We start from the raw sequence: 20157 nt of genomic DNA, 5'->3' as shown, positions 1-20157 counted from the left end.
AAAGAGTTAATGACAATTAAATGATAATTAATGTGAGGGGATAATTCATGAAGTAGCATGTAGAAGAACAAAGGGGTAAATGGAGCACCTCTCCTAACAGGAAAGGTTGAGACAACTGAGATTGTTCAGTCTGGAGAAGGAAAGGCTTTGGGATGAACTTATTGTGGCCTTTCGGTACCTGAAGGGGTGGATAAGAAAGATGGAAAAAGACTTTTTACAAAGACCTGGAGTGACAGGACAAGGGACAATGGCTTCACATTGACAGAGAGGAGGTTCAGATTGAGTATTGGGAAGAAATTCTTCCTGTGAGGGTGGGCAGGCCCTGGCACAGGGTGCCCAGAGGAGCTGTGGCTGCCCCAGCCCAACCATTTCTCCAACACTTGATTCTTTTCATGTTTTGTCCCAACTGCTGCAACCTGTTATCTCAGAGATAACACAGATCAACCCAGGACCAAAAACACCTGTAATGCAGAGTGAGTTCTAGAAATTGGAGTCTGACCCATTTGCTCCACATGAAAGTTCCCAAGCTCGTGCTGACCTGAGCTGGCCCCTGAGACAGTGCCCAAGATTTTCTGTGGAACTGGCCTGGTCCCTGAAGCAGCAATTTTTGGTGAATTTGGGTGTGATGTCCCATGGACAGAATTTTGCCATAGGCTTTATAAACCTGGCATCTTTTTTCCATGTTAAAAGTAGAAAGGAGGTGAGTGGGAGTATTAGAAATCTGAATCCTCTCTTTTTGATTTCTAGAGCTGAAAAATTACATTTTCCTCTTGTTGTCTCCACCTTCCCCAGTGCAAACAGGCAAAATCCCTGTGGTCTGTTCGTCTCTCTGCTGTCATTTGCAAGGTTACCCACTGGAATCCACACTAAGAAATAAACTGGCTCATTGACTTTAAAGTCTTTGCCCATTTAGAAGCCCTGGCAGTGCAGGCAGAGGGTTTGGAGCTGTGGCACAGCCCCAGCACCACCCCCAGACCTGCTGAGCCATCGATTCCAGGGCTCCCCTGGACAGGTACCACCAGTCATGTCCAACTGAGGAGCTGCATATGGACAAGTGTTCCCTGAAGATGAACTTAAGCCTGTCAGGCTCATCTCATTTGTAAACTAATGTGGGTTGGGACCAGCTTTAATAGAAGGAGAAGCTGATTTGGCCCATAAATGAGTTGGAATTTGTGGAGGAGGAGAGCTGAAAGTTTGTGCTCTTCTGAGAGAAGAGTTTAACAACAAAGGTCTGTTTTGCAAACAGAACCATTGGGAACTTAAGCTCTTGCATTCCACTTTTGCATTAACCTCACTTTAGAGAGTTCCCTTCTCAGTGAACTAAGACTAGTTCCTCAGTGTACAAACTGTAGGCTTACAAGGCAGCAATGCAGAGAAATAATTTGATTAGATAAACTTGGGATGTTGTCTTCAACTGGAGCTGGAAAATACCACAGTGACATTTGTTCAGGATCCATCCAGGGCATCAGAGTCCATTGGGGATGGGCACAGCGATGGGTTTCCTGAGTGAAGCACTTTGTTCACCAGGGCAAAGAGAAAAGGAGGGGGAGGAATTGGAAGAGGGACTGGTTTGAGATAAGTATTGGGATAGTCAGAAGGTTCTTTTTGTTCCTGTGAGACACCCCATCAGCAGCACACTGGTTGGAACCTTTCATGTGCAAGGCATGAGAACGTGGGGTCTGATTGCTCATAGTTTCAGCAGAGCATATTGCAGAAATTCCAGCAACTCACAGATTTCTGGGGGCTGACAAACTTTTACAGGGTTTAGTCAGAGATGTGAAGTTAATTAAATCAGCCAGAATGTTTATGCAGTGGAAAATTTTGGGGTTGACTTTACGTTGGTTATCTAAAAGTTTCAGTTGAAACCTGGGGTCACCCAAAGTCAGCTGAAGTTTCTCTGTAGGTAAAACTTGTATGTATATATATATATTTCTGTTTTGAATATGGCTGTCTTAGAGTATGTGAAATCAAAACCAAGAACAAAATTTGTTTTCTTGGTTCTGAGCTCCCTGAGTTACATCACATTGTCATCATCCCATGGGTATGACACACGAGTTGCTGCCACGTAATGGAGAGAAACTATTTGCAAGGACATGTAATGACAGGACAAGGGGGAATGGCTTCAAACTGAAAGAAAGTAGGTTTAGATTGGATATTGGGAAGAACTCCCTCGCTGTGAGGATGGGCAGGCCCTGGCACAGATTGCCCAGAGAAGCTCGGGCTGCCCCATCCCTGGAAGTGTTCAAGGCCAGGCTGGACAGGGCTTGGAGCAGCCTGGGCTGGTGGGAGGTGTCCCTGCCCATGGCAGGGGGTGGGATGAGATGATCTTTAAGGTCCCTTCCAACCCAACCCATTCTGGGATTCTGTGATAATTTAGCTGTTAATTTATAAGTGGTGATCAGTGCCCACTGAGTGTATTTGTCCATAGAAGGCAGTACTGCTTTCTTTCATTAGTGGATACAGACCTTGAAATACCTCATTTTTATTGCATCAAAACAATTCCAATTCTCTAAGGAGCTTGTTTGTTTGTCCTTAATATTAGATAAATATATTTGTGTAACAGAGAGTGCAGGATTGGTCAGCAAAACCAAGCTGACATCTGTAAGTTTCTTTTCAGGAGAAAATAGCCTTTGACTTTGCCCTCCTCCACCAAGGATTTGATTTTGGTCAGTTGTGATTTCATCTGGACAGTTTTAATTCTGGTGGAATCGTGACTTGCATTTCCCTGGAGTGAGGAATGTGACACTTCTCAGGCTTGTGTGTTTGAGCAGACAAAGCCTCCACTGACCCCTTTAAATACAAGACTGAATAAATAGGATCAGACAGCCTGTCATGGGTGCACTGTAAATAAGTTCTTTAAACTGCTGTTGGTAGCAAAAAAAGGGGATCTGGGGCTATGTATGGTCTAGGATTATTTCCTTCTATGAAAATTCAGCTCCTTAGTCTGGATTAGGATTTAGGTTGTTACCTTAAACTAATTAAATAAAACCCCAAAGCACCTTGGGCAGAACATACCCAAGCTATAGGACAGGATTAACAAAAGGGATCTTTGCACATTTGTTGTCCTGTGTCCCTCCTGTGCCCATATTTAAGGTGAGAGACCCACAGGGGGTTTGGGTAGTTTCACACATTCTGGGATCAGGTCATGTTTTACTGAACCATAACTCAGACTACTTTTCACAGTAACCTTTGAAATAGTCTTTAGGAAGTCCTTATTTTAAGCTGCATATTTTGGGAGAATTTAAGGCAAAATGGACTACCCAGTTCCTAAACAAAATCCTCCCTTTGCTTCTCTCTATTTTTTAACCTTATGGAGCAAATCTTTCTGAGCTTTCCTCTGCAACCTGGAGGGATGTTCAGCTTTTAATGAGAGCTGAGAGTCTGGTGTGATCACAGATGTCTCCTGGCCAAGACAGGAGAGCAGCAGAAAGTACAGCAAGAGCTGAAGGGAACAATTGCAGCTGATGGTGCTGTGTGAAACCTGGCCCTGACCTTGGCCTCTTGGGTTTCATGGAATCATTTTGGGGTGCAGGAGGTTCAGCTGTGTGGGCTCTCATTTCATACATCCTGCTCATTTTTCCCTTTGCTTGTTGGGAACTTGGAATTTCACAGTGAAACTCAGGAGCAGTGACTGAATTTCTGGGTTTCCTGAGATAACAGAATCATGTTCAAATACATTCAGATGTACTTTGGAATCCATGCCAGTCAAATAGCTTGGCACATAGTGGGAGTCTGGCCAGAGTTTCAGGTTTATAGCAAGGGCCACCTCCAGGAACCCCCTGTCATTCCAGTTTAATCCTCATGAATGTCCTTTGCCCAGTGTGTGCCCAGCAAAGGGGGGGATTCTGCACAGTGCCTGCACTGAGTCTGGTTTCCACATGTGCTTATGGAAGTTGTGTTCAAAGCAACCATAAAAATAAACAGTTGAACCCTGCATTTGTATTTCCTGTGATTCCCAGTGTTTGTAGTGCCTTCAAGGATAGGATTAAAGTTTTGCAGTAGGTTCAAGTTTGGGTTTCACTGTCTTGACCATTTCTGCTGTTTTTGAGACTTTGTGCCTGGTGGTAAATCTGTGACATTTGGCTTAGGTCTGTTGTGACCCAGCTTTTCAGAGGAGCCCTTTTCCAGTTTTGAAAGGGAAAACATCACCTCTTAGGTTCTAACTGATTGCCAGGCCTTGTGTTGTGGCTCAGACACTTATCAAAATGTTCTGAAGAGAATTGTTGAAAACCTGTGGTGGAAAATGCTTAATCACAGTGACGCAGAAAGCAATGCACACCCCCAGTGCTCAGCTCTAAATATGGAGTGATACTGGAATTGTTAATGAACTATTTGCATTTCAGAGTTTGATGAAGTGTGATTTATCAGCAGACAATTTGCTCATTGTCTAAATATGCCAAAATTGCAGTGTTCTTACATTGTCGCTTCCTTATTTATTGTTATTTATATTAATAGCTCTGACATCTTTCTTTGCATTGCAAAAATGTCAAAGCACTTAGCAGGCAAAAGTGAGTCTTGTTATCCACGTTACTGCTGTGGCAAAGTGAGGGGGGAAAGAAGTGAGGGGATTTATTGCTGGTGACACAAGGCAGTAGCAGAAGTGGAAACACAACCTGTCTCCAGCTCAGTATCTGTTCCCTCACCAACACATCCAGCTCCTGAGAAAAGTGTAGGCAAATAGTGCTCAGTACAAAAAGCAGCACAGATACTTTGTATGTTGAAAAAGAACTCTAGAGTTCCTATAAATCTAATTATGTGCTTTTCTTTTTTTCTCCTTTTGGATATTTTGTTCACCTGACTGGCCATCGCTATTTAGAAGAAATGCATATTCCTACTCCTATTACTTGTAAGTACTTGGCTGGGGATGATGTTTCTTGAGCATGTTCACCTTGTGGTAGTTTTGTGCTTTGTTGTATTCTTTGTTGTATTATTTTTACCATTCCATTTATCCTTGTCTTTCCAGCAGCTTGTGTTTTATTTTCTCCTTTGTACACTCTTATGTTTTCCCACTGCACCTGTCATTGTGCCTGCAAACACATTAATGTGTCAGTTATGGTTTATAGCTCTTCAAATTGGATATTCTTATTTAGGTGGGATATTAGGAAAAACTTCCTCACCAAAGAGACTGTCCAGCACTGGAACAGGCTGCCCAGGGCAGTGGTGGAGTCTCCATCCTGGAGGCATTTAAAAGATGTGTAGATGTGGCACTTGGGGACATGGCAGTGCTGGGTCTCCATCATCTTTGAGATCTTTTTCAACATAAATGACTCTATGATTCTGCTAATGGACAGACAGAGTGTCCCAAGTGCACCTTTTTAATATCCCATTGTACATAGCCAGACTTCAGGGACATTCACACCTGAAAGGTATTGCTGGGAATTCTTTTCTGGATATAAGCTCTTTAAAACTCCTGAGGTTTCTGACAACTAAGACTTGACATTACCTCAGCAAACATCCCCGTTCTGGAGCTGCCAAGTTCCCAGTGTTGGTTTAGCTCGTTGGATTGTGAAGTGGTTCAAATACTCAGATCTAAATCACCTGTCCAGTCCTAATGACAATGCTGCATAATTAAGGCAGTTGTTAAGGCACATGAAAATGCTTCACACATCAATACTTCCAGAGCCATCTGTTGTCTAAAGACTGAAGGGCTGGAAAGTAATCAGGGCCAAGCTGTTTCTGCCATGATAATAGTTGTCTGAGGATCAGGAGGAGGAGAGGACCAGATCAATGATCTGAGGAAAGAGTCCTGGAGAGCTGAGTTGGATGCTTTGCTGCCCTCAGAGGGTTGGGGGGATGGAGAAGGCAGCTGTCACTGCTGAGAGGAGCAGCTCTGCCCTCCCCATTTCTCAGAAGCAGCTGCTGTATCACTGACATCCACTTTTTCTCTGGGAACAACAACCTGCCAGACTTGTCTGGGCTCTGAAACCCTCAGAGTTGTCCAAAGGGCCACGTCTGCCCTGCTATCCCTCCTGCTCTCTGCTCCAGCAATCTCCTCCTTTGCCCATTCCTAAAGTTCCTCTTCATCTTGGCACTTTGTCCTGGGGACACACCTGGAAGGTGTTGAGCAGCTCAGCAAAAGGAGTGTGTTCATGTGCTGCCATTTGGCTTCTTTCCCACAAGTTGCTTTTCCATCCAGAGAACAGGGAAAGGAGTTGAGTGTGAGGATCCCTGTGTACCACACTTGGAGGGAGTTGGCTTTTCAACAACTTACCAGAAAATTATGGAGAGAGGAACCTTCCCCACTCCCTGGAGCGTGTGAGGAGCCTCAGGACACCATCATGAGCCTTGGCTTTGCCCAGGGATGTCACTGTAAATGCAGAGTAACTCCATTTCCTCTGGACTTCACACTGGTTCTCTAAGACTGGAATTTGACCTCAGGTTGTCAGATTATAGAGGAGTTTAACTAAGTGTTAAAGCAGGGGATGGGTTTAACACACAGGTACTACCAGCTGGTTGAGTTTCTGACACAGCCTTTCCCCTTCTGCAGTTTCCTCATGTTTTAGAACAACCAGTTGTACCATTGCTTGAAAAATTCAGTCCCAGGTTTTCCATTATAATTTGTCTTCTCCCAGCAGTCACTCTGTGGTCAGAACGTTCCCTCCTTTATTTTATTTTGAGATTTAGGTATTTAAAAAGATGAATCAACTTCCAAGCCCTATGTGACCCATTTTACAGAGGCACCACATTGTTTTAAGCAGTCAGCTGAGGATTGCTCTGCCAGAGCAGCCACAGGGATCCTTAAGGGGTCTATTTGCTCTCTTTTAATGACTCCTGGGGATCAATTTGCTAGGACTTGTTTCCTCAGGGGACAATACAGTGACTCAGGCAAAGTGAAAAGAGAAAGCTCAGGAGGTCACCCAAGCCTGAGGTTGGAATGAGCTTCAGCAGAGGTTTGATAAGGCACGTCCACCAAGCACCAGGTCACAGATTGAAGCCAGAGGGATCAGCAGACCAGCTTGGTGCTCACAGCAGCCAGAGGGGATTTCAGCTCAGGATGCAGAAGTCATGGAGCTTTGCCCCCCTAGGACTGCCCCCAGCATTTTTTGCAGAGAGCCCATTCCTGGCTCTGGGCTTGTGATGTCCCAGGGACCCCACCAAGCTCAGGCTCTGCTGTCTGGAGCATCATTATAGTAGAGGTAACACATAAATAATCACCCCACAATAAACTGTTCCAGGAGCACCAGGCTGTGAGTGGCAGCATTTGGGTTCACAGTGACTTTTGCCTCGTTCCCTGCTCTGGCAAACCCAAACTTTGCTGCATTTTTTACCCCTGAACAGTAGTCAGAGTACAAGGGATATTCCAGTACTGAGGGAAGAAGCAGGAGAATCCATGAAGGAGCTTCCAGTGAAGTTTTATTGAGTTCCATGTGACAAGTTTCACATGATATAGGGTGTATTTTTGTGATTACAGATGAAAATCTGAAGGTGCTAAAGACTGTGTCATTATTAGCCAAAGCTGACAGAAATTGCTGCAGCCTCCCATAAGCAGAGAGGTTTGATTCAAGTTTATTTGAAATGTTGTGAAAGTAAGAGCAGCAACATCTATCTAAATATATATTTTAAATAGAATTGGTTTCCTTGTGACCTTGTATGAATGTTTTAGTCCTGAAGCAAAATTCAGTTGAATGAGTTACCAGTATTGAAAAGCAGGTTCTCAAATAGATCTGCTGGCAGACCTTTAAGTGTGACCATATGGACTACATCACTTTATTTTTGGTTTCAGTTTCTGGACTTCAAAGTTCTGTTCCTTAGAGCAATTCTCATCTGCTTTCACATAACTCCTTTAGACCCTTTGTCATCTGCTATACTGCCATTTCCTCCTGTTAAGGACTAAAATCTTCTTGTTAAGGCCCAAAATCTCCAACCCTAATTCTTCTAAACAGTTCTGAATGATAATTCTGTTCAAGTCACAGAGACCTGTGTCATGAGTAACTGGTTTTTACAGACAGACCCACAACATTGTGGAAATCTCTGGACTGGAGTTCTGCCTGTGTTCTGCTGCAATGCAGGACTGTAAAATCTGATTCTCTAAGATGGTTGGGCACCTTCAACTCTGGTGAAACCAGTAAAAAATACTCATTTATAAGAGCAGATATTTTGGTTATTTTGAGTATACATAGTTAGGGAATTTTTGTATAGAAACACATGATTGAAAACTTCCTCCAGCATACAGGAAAGGATGAAAGAGAAGGCCATGAAGGTCTTTAACATGGAAATCCAAACCCAGGAGGCCTCGATGCCTGACTTACAACTCATCATGCAGAATGGACATCATCAAGTGTACCCCAATTTACCCCCCATCAAAAGCTGCTTCTGTGTGATTTGGGATGCTGGGCCAGAACCTGTGTTTGTGTTGGGAAGAGAGAGGTGTGGAATTGGGAGCTGCTGTCCTGGTGCCCTCTTTGCATCCCTGTTCCAGGTGATGCCTGAGCCTTTTCAGAGGAGTTACTCTGTGTTCACCCCAGTACAAATGGTGTCTGAGCTCGGTACAGAATTGCTGGCTGTCTCTTTGCACTTAAAGTTCATGGGCAGTGCCAGATCCCAACCCATCCACATCTGAAACTTTGGGGTTTTTTCCTGGCTGGAGCAGAAAAACACAGACAACAACTCATCTGTTTTACAGGAGGGATTGCATTTAGTGATTGACGCCTCTTTGGTGACACTATTTTCAACTGCAGCAACTCACATGGTGGTTTTATTGTTTCCTCACCAGGAAAAGGGATGGAAATGTTTTCTGTGTGTGGGTTGTTTGTTTTGGTTTGGTTCTTTCTCCTGTGCTGGGCAATGGCTGCAGAATGAAATTAAATCAGTAGCAATATCAGACCAGGGAAGTGTTTCTGGAAAAACAGAGATTCATGTTTGTGTTACAAGCACTCAGTTTAATGTTATTTATAAGAGAAGGGCACTCAATGGCCAAGGTGTGGTTTTCCTTTTCTTCTGCTCTGGCCAGAGCTCCAGGGATGTGATTGCAGCATAGGGAGCCCCTTCAACTCCCATTGGAATTTCATACCAATTTTAATTGTTGGGTGGTTTCAGCTGGGAGTTTCTTTTCATGAGAGAGATTGTCAAAGGTTATTAAGCTAAATTTATACTTACACATTTTTTTAAATAACAAAGTTTGTGCTGAATTTATTTCCACCGTCTGTGGGACATTTGAAAAGACAAAAATCCTGTTATTTTATTTATAGGCATACCTCTGTATAACCACTTGATACAGAAATATCTCCATATATTTCTATGGGTGGTGGGATCTTCCTGCACAAGCCAGCTTGCTAAATCAGGATTTTAAGACGAAGCATTCTCATAAGATGGTTTTCTCATTAGATGCTGGAAAACCAGAATCATTAATCAGTGGCTATGCCAGTCTAATGAAGGCAAATTAAAAAAATAATAATAAAAATGCAAAAAGTAGTTGAGATTTTATTTAGAACATGTCTGGGTCATGATTTTAGACCTAAACTTTGCAGAGACAGGGTTTGTGGCTGTCTGTACCAGCACAGACTTACAGGTACTGGATGGCTCTTTCATGCACCTGACTTGTCTAAGGTTTCTGTGGTTGTAAGGAAATGTCCCCACCAACAGTCCTTGATCTGCCCAAGTGAAGCTTGGATCATATTTATCCAGGCCCTGTGTTTGTATATACAGAGCACAAAACACTCAGGGCATCTTTTGACTTCTCTCTGCATTACTTGGCTTTCTGCTGTAAGTGATGTTTGCTCTGGGAGTGCCAGTGCTCCTTGCTGGTCACTCCTCCCTTGCTCCAGTGACCTCCCTCTGCTCCTGCCATGGCCTGCACCGAGCTTGGCTTCCCCATGCAGGTGTTGGAAAGCACAGGGAAAGCTTTCTGTGCCCCTGCTGTAGGGGAGGAATGCCCTTAAAGTGGCTCTGGGAAGCAGTGAAGCTGCCCATGTGCTCAGGCCAGGAGTGTTTGCCAGCCCTGCTGAGGCTGCAGTTGGAGATGAGCTGCACGTTTAAACAAGACCTTCAGAGCACAGAGGAGACCCCCCCAGTGTCAGTGTGACACAAGGCTCTGCTGCCTTGAACTCTCAGTCCTCTTGCTCTGTTTACAGATCTTGAGTGGCCAAGATTTCCCAGCCTGTGTGCCCTGTCAGCTTGAGAGACAGGCAGCTTCTCCTGCACAGTTTTCCCCCAGTTTCAAATTAACTGCCCTTCCCATAGCTGAGCCCTATCACTTATTCCTTCACCCCTGCTGACAGTGAGAACTGCTCCCCTGTGGTGGCTTTTCATATGGCTGAAGACCTCTCAGCTCCATTTGATTTCCTGTTCTGTAGATTAAAGATCCATATTTCCTTTGGCCTTTGCTTGTAGATCACATTTTCCAGCTTTACTTTTCCTGTCCTCCTCTGTGTGTGTCCCTTTGGCACGTGTCTTGTTTGAAGCGTTGCAGCAGAGCCCTCTCTGATCCTCAGTCACAGCAACAGGATCACCCAGACCTTGCAGATTATAGTGCCACATGTAATCCCTCCCCAGCATGACACTGTTCTTCCAAATTGAATTTGGGATCAGGTTTAGGGGACAGAGATCCTGCCCAATAGATCTGCTGTCCAGCCAGAGCTGCCTGGCATTTGCATGGCTCGTCACAGCCTGCCCTGAATTGGTGCAGATTTCATCATAAATTATATCTGTGCTCCCAGTTTACTGTGCACGGTTCTCCAAAAGGAAGTTTGTTTTGTGGCTTCTTTCAATTGCTCATTGAAACTGAGGCCAATGTGCAATTCGTGTCTGTAGGAGGAAATTTCACATTTAACTTCTGTGATCTATACCTAATGTCTGAATTACCTGGGCATGCAAATCTGCATTACAGTGGCTATAATCCATCCTGGTGAAACATCTGAAATTAAATCTGTCAACATGCACATTCGAGGCTTCTTGAGGGGTGGCAGTTACAGATTTAGCATTGCTGCTTGTAGAATTGATAGGAAAAGTTAGAGAAGAGTTTTTAAAAATAATCCCTGATGTTTATTTAAACCTCTGCAAAGCAGGGATCTGATCCTGCAGATACTTCCAATGGAAAATATTGCCAGAGCTTTCTGATTAATGCCTGTGGCAGCGAATGGTTTGTGCTTGATATCAAGTTTGCATTCCTTGACTGTTTAAGTGGAACTCCTGCAATTTTAATATAGTGCTTCAGATTTTATGTCTAGTCTCTGATAGGAGTAGGAGTTTCAAAAATAACTAAATCAAATCTCCATCCTTTTTTTCCAAACTCCACACTGTTGAGGTTCACTGGCAATAACTTTTATCCTTGCTTTAGTGGGGTCATCATCAACTGCCTGATTATACAGCAGGTTTCATTTGTTTTACTCAACGTTGGGCATCTTTCTGTCTCATCCCTCCTCTGTGTGTGCAGTGCTTGTAAACATCATCTCTTCATTTACAAACCCTCTTGAACTGAAAAGGGCAACCCACTGCACTCCATCCATGGGCTCCTTTTTAATTCTCCTTGCATTCCCCTTACCCTTAAATGTAACCAGGCCACCAATATCACCTTGTTCACATGCTGCCATTTCACTCTCTTCACCCTGTGTTGTTTGTATCAGGCTCTTCTTCCCAATATCTGCCTGGTCCTTTATTCCCTGCCCTTCTCAGCTGCATAATGCATGAGTGGCAGTGTGTGCTCCGTGCCAGGCTGTGCTGGGGACACTCTGGGCACCGTGATTGACACTGATGCTCCTGCAGCAGCTCTGCCAGGGCGTTGCAGGGCTGTGTGCAGGGGAGGATGCTCAGAGCAGGAGCCCTGTCACTGATGTGGCTTGTCAGTGATTCACAGAGACCTCTCAGAGCGCCCTATTTTTGGAAACAGCATTTCTAGATAAATGCTTTTCCAATTCCAAAGGCGTTTTGACATGCTGGGAAATAAACCTCTACCTAGCTGGGGGTTTAAGTCACATCCCTAACATTCTGGAAAGTGCTAGTCATTTGATTTTATAATCCTTTCTATGAATTATAATGATGGGAAGGACCAAATAGGCTTAGTCCTGTGCTGCCACTCTATCCAGACACGGCACGGCGGCAGAAAAGGCACGTTTAGAAACCGAGAGCCCCTTGATGTGTCTGGCAAGCTTAGCTCTGAAATCCTCAAAAGAGATCTGTCTTCCTTTTCCCTCTAAATTTAGATGGAGAATTTTTCCATTCTTGGAACAGAGAGGGAGAAAGGTGGAAAGTGGTAACACTGTTGCAGGAAAACTGTAGCGTTTTCAGGTGCAGAACCGTTTTCTGTCCTCTGGGGCGGCCGGTTGGTGTGTGTGAGGCAGGATGAGACCTTTAAACTCATGTCACCTTTTCTTTTTAGGCATTCAAGCCAATGTTTTAGGGGCCTCTCTGTCTTCTACAGGACCAGGTAGAGCTCCTTTGCATAGGGCTTTTGTAAGCAGGCCTTTGGGGACTAAGGGGCTTGGGTTTGGGGTGATTTTTTCCTGTGTAGGACATGCAGAAATGTTGTTGCTTGTTCACTCAAAGGGAAAACAAGTTTGCCAATTCCAGCTCTTTTGTAGCCTGTTGGCATTTCTGAAAACGTACCAGGCAATGGGGACTTACAGATAATGGTTGGCACAAATAATTTCATTTGAATTCAAAAAGGAAATTGCCCTTTTTGGCTCCCCATTCTTAACCATCAGCAGTGCTTGTCTGTAGTGGCTCACCCCAGCAGTCCAGAGTGCTTGTTATTAAGGACTTCTGCATTTTGGATTAGTGTCTCCCACTGAGAGATTTTAATTCCTCTTGCCAAAGAACTCACACAGGCATGTACTGTTAGCAAATCTAAAGGATTATAGAACCACACAGCAGAGTTAACACACCTTGAGACTATTGTAGTTACCACAGGTACCACAGCACAAAAAATAGGGGCTCCCATGTCTGCAGCTCAGGGTTACTAAATCAGACTGTGCTAACATTGCTCAACAATGGGAGCAAAGCTTTGAACATCATTAAACACCAGCTTTTTGCTTCATCACTCAAGGACTGTTCCCCTTTGTATCTTCATCTGCAGAAGTGGGAACACCAGGGGGGTTTGGGGAGGTGTAAATGTGCCCCCTGTGATGACATACCCAGTTTGAATAGCTCTGGGTTTAGATTGGAACCACTAATTGGAAAAGGCTGAACCCCAACTGGCTGAGCAGATGAAACAGATGTATTTGTTCTAAAGTTTGCAGCAAACATTTGAGTTTTCTCCTTAAATCTGTGCTCTCCTGATCTGGATTATCCACTTGCTTTAAAACAGTCTTTTCCCACAGACATAGGCAAAGGTTTTAGCTGTCTCTGACCCTTCTTTGCTGACAAGTATAACTGGCCAAGCTGCCCATCTCCTCGAGGCTGGGGCTCAGCTGTGTGCTTGACTTGCTTGTAAATGCCACTCTGACACGTTCTGTGGATAAATAAAGCCTTTTAGACTACATTGCAAGGGGTATCTTTTTAAAGAATCTGATGAAGTTTAAAGGATGGGTAGTACTTACCATAAGCCTGTAGTTTTAGAAAAGAAAAACCTCTTTGCAAAATGATTTAGTCATTAGGATTTTTTTTTCCTTCTTTGAGTTGGAGGAAGAAGAGAAATCTAAAGCTCCTTCTTACAGTAATCTGTTTTTCTCCCTTTTATTTTGTTTTATTTTCTTATCTAGGGAAGTCATGTAAGCAAAGTTCTTTGCTGGCGCTGGGGATTTGTGTGATTTTTTTTTTGCAGGTGTGGATTGTAGAATGTCACACATTCATTTTTAAAGGGTTTTGCTCTCAGATACAAATGAAGCACAGGGCAGTCAAATGTCAGTGGAAGCTTAGCAGCTCCCTTTTCCTGCTTCTCTCTATTTTCTTATTATTAGCTGTGTTGGCAAAAGAGGAGCCTCTTATGTTCTCAGCTTTGTTAGTGTTTTCACAGCAGGCAGAACTTCTACTTTTGCCAGTGCTTTTGCTGTCTCCTCAAATTAAGAAGATACCTGTTTTCTTGGAGCACAGGCATATTTGGACATTTCTAAAACAGCTTCAACGTTGAATTTGCCCCACCCTTCACTGGCTGTTGACCCTCAGTGCAGCTGGGGTGTGTATCCAAATTTAGGAGGCTGTTCTGCTTGGGGCCAGGACAAAACTCTGCTGCAGCTCTCAGAGATGGGTTCCACAGTCCCCTGGAGCACTCCCAGAGATGGGTTCCACAGTCCCCTGGAGCACTCCCAGAGATGGGTCCCACAGTCCCCTGGAGCACTCCCAGAGATGGGTCCCACAGTCCCCTGGAGCACTCCCAGAGATGGGTCCCACAGTCCCCTGGAGCACTCCCAGAGATGGGTCCCACAGTCCCCTGGAGCACTCCCAGAGATGGGTCCCACAGTCCCCTGGAGCACTCCCAGAGATGGGTTCCACAATCCCCTGGAGCACTCCCAGAGATGGGTTCCACAGTCCCCTGGAGCACTCCCAGAGATGGGTCCCACAGTCCCCTTGAGCACTCCCAGAGATGGGTCCCACAGTCCCCTGGAGCACTCCCAGAGATGGGTTCCACAGTCCCCTGGAGCACTCCCAGAGATGGGTCCCACAGTCCCCTTGAGCACTCCCAGAGATGGGTCCCACAGTCCCCTTGAGCACTCCCAGAGATGGGTCCCACAGTCCCCTTGAGCACTCCCAGAGATGGGTCCCACAGTCCCCTGGAGCACTCCCAGAGATGGGTTCCACAGTCCCCTGGAGCACTCCCAGAGATGGGTTCCACAGTCCCCTGGAGCACTCCCAGAGATGGGTCCCACAGTCCCCTGGAGCACTCCCAGAGATGGGTCCCACAGTCCCCTTGAGCACTCCCAGAGAGCCCCTGGTGCAGACCTCCCACGGGATGGATGCAGATGGCCCATCACCTCCCAGTGAGTGGTGCTGATCACTGTCCCCATGCCGAGCCCTGGGCTCCTCCTGGAGCATTTCCCACCCTCTCCAGGGGCTGTAGCTGTGCCACCCTCTGCCAGGATGAGGTAGCACTCCCACTGCTGGGGTGATGCAGGTTTGTGCAAGAGAAGTGACTGGGAGGGTGAGCTGAGCTCAAAGGCTGGTAGCACAATATTTCCTGTGCTCCACAACAGTTCCTTTCCCAAGCTGTGGGGTTTCCTCTCGTGCAGTCTGTGAAGTTGCCCTGCATGTCTGACCAAGTGGGAGAGTTGTGGTTTGGCAAAATAGTTTGTCCTTGCTGTGTTGTCAATGAGGGAAAACTGACCTTGATTTCTCCCCTCTTCAAACTACCCCAAAGGAAGCTGGCCAAGAAGCAGAAGGAGACTCAGACCAGCACACAGAGGGAGATGGGGCCCGTGGCTGCTTCTGACAAGACCTCCACCAAACTCAGTGCTGTTCACAATGAAGAAGCTTTTTCTTCCAGCTGCCAAGATGTTAATGGATTCAGTAAGTTTAACTTGCTTGCACTGGATATGACCCCCTTGGAGAGCTCTGGGTTCTTAAAAGGACCTATTCCTATGGGCACAGTGTTGAGGAGTTAGGAATGGCAGTGATAGAGATCATGGCAAAAGCTGGATAGAAATCTGGAATGTCTCTGGCACTGCCCCTGATTTAACTGTCAGGCAGGTGGAGAACATTCCAGCTGGCTCTAAATCTACTGAGACTAATATATAGTCTGTTCTAATAACTCCATCAGACAGTCAAAGAGGCACATGTTTGTTCTTTAGAAATGTCTTTTCCTTTGTGAGTAGAAGAGTCGAATCAAATCACTTAGCTGACTTGTAGGATGAAATAACACTTTCTGTATGAAATGGTTATGAAAGAAGGCATGGTCTCCTGGCTAGAGAACTGCAATGGAAAGACAGCTTTTCTTCTTTTGTCTCTGTCCTCTGTTTATTCCTCACACGGGTTCAGTAAAACTGGTCTTAGTTAACACTTGTAAACCACTCAGACCTCTGTAGCTAAACAAGTCTTGTGGGTAAAGCAGCACAAAGTCATCCTTTAGCCTCACTAGATCCAGGCTCAGTGCATGGTGGATTGCATGGTGGATTTGTAAACTTCTTTTGTATTAAATAAATACAAACTTAGACACTCTGGGCATGTCAGTCCTTCTTTTGACACGTAGCCTGCTAGTCTGGTCAGGGAACAGCTCTGAAACTCAAGTTTGTACTAAAACCTTTGCCTTTATTAAGAATCTTTAGTGAACTGGTTTTCCCCCTAATTACTAACATGGAAGTGCTTATGGTGCAAAATGTATTTTATCCCAGAAACCCTGCAGTGTAATCTCAGATTGAGGGACAGGCTGAGGGAATTCTTCCTTTCCCTCTGTCTGTGGGTCATGCCAAGTTCCATGTGCATGTGGTGCTGCTGCCACTCTGTGTAACACACCTGTGAGATGGAGAAATAGGAGTTTGGGAGCCCCAGGACCAGCAGGGAGCACTTTGCTCTGATACTAAATTGACTTCAGGTCGAATTTTCTCAGGTGCTGAGCAGCTCTGTCTCCTGAGGAGGCAGCAGGACTTGCCTGGGGCTCATCTCTTTAGAGGACAGGATAGCAGCAGGCAGGGTTGGAAAAGCCATCCCAGGAACAGCCAAGGCAGCTTGTCTGAAATGTGTGGGGGAAATGAAGTGTTTAACACTTCCTTCAGAATCTGGATTTTCAAAAGTTTGGGGATCCTTTTCCCAACCAGAGACAAGCTTGAAATGTGACCTCATTTTTTTCCCCTTGGTATTTTGATAGATTAATTAAAACAACTGAGTCATTTACTTGAAATGGCAACTAGAGAATATGTGCTGTATCAAATTTTGTGAAAAAGAATCCCTCCAGGTTTTCTCTTTTTTTAAAATCAATTAGACCTTTGCTTGTGTGACATCACTGCAGATTTTACCAGTCTCCCCCTACCACACAGCCTGAGTCAATCATGTGCCAGTTCTTCTTGGTTTTTATCTCTTTATATCCGTGAGAAAGAATTTTTACTAAACCTTCATGATTTCTCCAGATTTTTTACTGCCAAAGTCCAGGATGCTGAGGTGTTGGAGGTAAGTTGTGTGCAGTATTGTGCACGTGCTGATACAGGAATATTATGGGTAAAAGCCTTTCTTAAAAACAAAAAAAATGGCCATAATAAAGTTTAGTACTTGAGGGCTTCTGTACAGCCTACTTTGGAATAAGACCATAGGATTATTTCTTAACCTTCCTGCTAACTAAGGGTGTTTTGCAGGGGGTTATCCTTGTAGTCTCTCCAGCCTGGCCAGGGCTCTGCTCTTGTGGCAGGAGGAATTTTGCTCTCCCTGGGTGAGCCCTGCCCACCCTTCCCCTGTCTCACTGCCCTGGCACCTCTCAGAGGTGCTGCCTGATGCTCTCCAGCATGAATGAGATAAAAAATGAACAGCTGCTCTTCTATTCTCAGCCCCTCCTTTTCTGAGGAGACATCAAGACCTGAGGTCTTGTGGAAGAAAATTGGGCATTTATCTTTCCTGGCCTGAAGCAAAGCCTCTCATCCCTCTCTCCATTCTGCAGTGTTAGTTGTTACCCAGGCAGAATTCTTATTGATACATCCAGAGGTTTAAATTGAAAGGATTTTTTGGACTCAGCAGTGTGTCCCTCACACCATATGGAATCAGAGAAGGTGTTTGCTGAAACATAAATTAGTTCATGGCTGTTCCCCATTGTCTGGTTTTACTCAGGGATTATGTGGAGGTGAAGCAGGTTCATCACAGTTGTTCATTTTCTCAAATATCTTGCTTTTTTAAAAAATAAAAATATATCCTAAATGCATTAAAGGTAGAGGATGGTCCTTCAGTGTTTGAGTGTGCAGAAGCATTTGGGGGTTGGTCTCTTCTCCCAGGCACTCAGCAATAGGACAAGGGGGCACGATGGGCTCAAGCTCTGCCAGGGGAAATTGGAGAGCAGAAAAAAATTCTTTGCAGAGAGAGTGCTCAGGGATTGGAATGGGCTGCCCAGAGAGGGGGTGGATTCCCCATCCCTGGAGGTTTTTAAAGTGAGCTTGGCTGTGGCACTGAGTGCCATGATCTGGTAAAGGGACTGGAGTTGGACCAAGGGTTGGACTTGATGATCTTGGAGGTCTTTTCCAACCCAATCCATTCTGTGATTCTATGGATGTGGCACTGAGTGAGAATCCACCACGTCTTGGTCCAACCCCACTGTGATCACCAGCCCAGGGCACAGAGTGCCCTGGGCTGGTGATCACAGTGGGGTTGGATCAAGGGTTGGACTTGATGATCTCGGAGGTCTTTTCCAACCCAATCCATTCTATGATTCTGATTCTAACATCTGGGAAGCAGCCCAGTCACGTGCAGACATGGGCTCAGTGCAGGGTTATTAGGAGGCAGGATGGCAAATTGGAGACAAGATGGGCCTAAAATTGTCCCCCCAAGTATCTGCAGTGACCAGAAATGTGTGCAGGGGGTTGTGGTCACACAGAAATCCTGTGCAATTTGGCAGGGGTGGGAGAAGCAGCAGCACATGAGTTAAGCAATGATGCACTAATGATGTGTTCTGCACAAAGGAGCTGCTCTTCTGGCCTTGCAGTGCTGAAATGCCACAGACCAGGCTTGGCCAAGAGAGTTCCAAGTCCCCACCAGTGGAATCTTGACATCCTGGCTGGGGTTCTGGCAAGAACTGTTGGATTCTGAGGCTTTAATCCCTTAAAATGCAGCCAGTTTTGCTAGAGACTGATTTAAGGTGTGCTCAATTTTTCTGACATCTCCTTTTGGGAGGAGACCTCTTTGCAGACACAGACACTCTTCAGGAGTGAGGCTGGTGCAGGTGAGGTTGGTGGCTTTAATATTCCAGGCATTTGGGAAGTGGGGAGATGAGTTTTGCAGTGGTTGTCATTCCTGTACGATTCCTGTGCTTTTATTTATGAGGACAAGGTGAGAGGAGGATGTAGGAAAGTGGCACTCAGGGTGTTGGGGATCCCTTTGAACCAAGAAACATCTGAATTCACACCTTTCCATATCTTGCATGGTTTTTGTCATAATTGAGATGGAAAGACTTTTAGATTTGCTCTAAGTCACAAAAGACAAATACAGCAAAATCTGGTTCTTAGTCCTCCCCCATAAGAAATTTTCACTGATTACCTGCTAGATGCAGTCCAAGGACTTGTAGGGTCATGAATGTGAGATGTTTTCTTATTTAAAAAAAAAATTCTTAAAATAATTTAATAATAAAAAATAAACCCTCATTTCATCAAAGGCATGAAAGGAAAATATACTAAATTCCCCTTTACTGGTTTTCATGGGATTTTTGTGGAGTTTTCTTGCACAAAAGGCATGAAAGGAAAATATACTAAATTCCCTTTTACTGGTTTTCCTGGGATTTTTGAGGGGTTTTCTTGCACAAAAAAAAAATCCTGTAAAAATGAAAGAATAATAGGAAGAAGCCTCCACCACTCTGCATGACTGGAGGGATCTGTGTGGCCTCACGTGCCACTCCAGGGAATACAAAGAGAATTTTTAATGAAGTCTTAATCTCTACCCTGATGTGAAATCCTCTCTGGACGTGTTTCCTTTGATTACAGACCTGAGTGCTTGTAAGAACCTCTGGTTAGGAGGCAGCACTGTGTACACATCTCATTATACAAGCCACTACCTGACTGATTTTGGGAATAAGTTCTCCAAAGTTTTGTGAAACTTGGAGGGGTTGGTTTGGTTTGATTTGGTTTTTGGTTGGTTGGGAGTTTTTTGTTGTTGTTTTTTTCCCCCTCTGAGATCACCTCCCTGTCTCCCAAGCCCAGGTCACTTCACGAAGCTCAGCTGGTAACATTTTTGATCAGACTCACTGCAGTGGGGTGTTTGTCTTCAGCTGCCTCAGGAATTTATCCTTAGCAGTTCTGGAAAGGCAAAATGGCCCTGTGAGTTCTTTATACTCCCCAATTCCAGGAAACCTGAGCCCTGCTCCAAGCCCTGCCTGCTGGCAAACCACTTGCTCTGTTTAGATCTTGTTTTATGCCATGTACTAACTGTGGTGAGAGAAGGGTGTGATTTAGGCTGACAAACACAGAGCAGAGGAGTCCACGAGGCCCCAGAGAAGAGGAGCTTTATGGCTTTAGGCAGCTGGGGCAGAGCTCCAGCAGCCCAAACTATGAGAAATGGGATTGTTTGAATGTGGTTTCAAGTGGTGTGAGTCTGAAGCCATGGTGGGAGAATTCAGAATGAGAGCAAGTTCATTTACTGGATGATTATAAAGTTCTCAGGAGGGAATTC

At 45.0% G+C, this 20157-nt stretch overlaps 1 protein-coding gene across 10 annotated transcripts in view; it reads left to right on the top strand.

Moving 5' to 3' along the window:
• The window catches only part of PTPRT (protein tyrosine phosphatase receptor type T), a 503103-nt gene that overhangs the window by 392079 nt on the left and 90867 nt on the right, over positions 1 to 20157 (top strand). For 7 of the 10 annotated variants that reach the window (XR_011699370.1, XR_011699371.1, XM_071573281.1 and 4 more), the window contains 3 exons: positions 4817 to 4846; positions 12314 to 12361; positions 15227 to 15375. Coding sequence is in view for 8 of the 10 variants with exons in the window: in XM_071573281.1 (XP_071429382.1) it covers positions 4817 to 4846; positions 12314 to 12361; positions 15227 to 15375 (227 nt within the window). In the remaining 2 variants the exon portion in view is untranslated. The remainder of the gene's footprint in view (positions 1 to 4816; positions 4847 to 12313; positions 12362 to 15226; positions 15376 to 20157) is intronic. The other 3 variants (XM_071573285.1, XM_071573283.1, XM_071573280.1) reach the window with 1 other exon arrangement.

Source organism: Pithys albifrons, chromosome 18, assembly GCF_047495875.1.
Source record: "Pithys albifrons albifrons isolate INPA30051 chromosome 18, PitAlb_v1, whole genome shotgun sequence".
Taxonomy (NCBI): Eukaryota; Metazoa; Chordata; class Aves; order Passeriformes; family Thamnophilidae; genus Pithys; species Pithys albifrons.
This window is presented reverse-complemented; position numbering and strand designations above follow the sequence as displayed.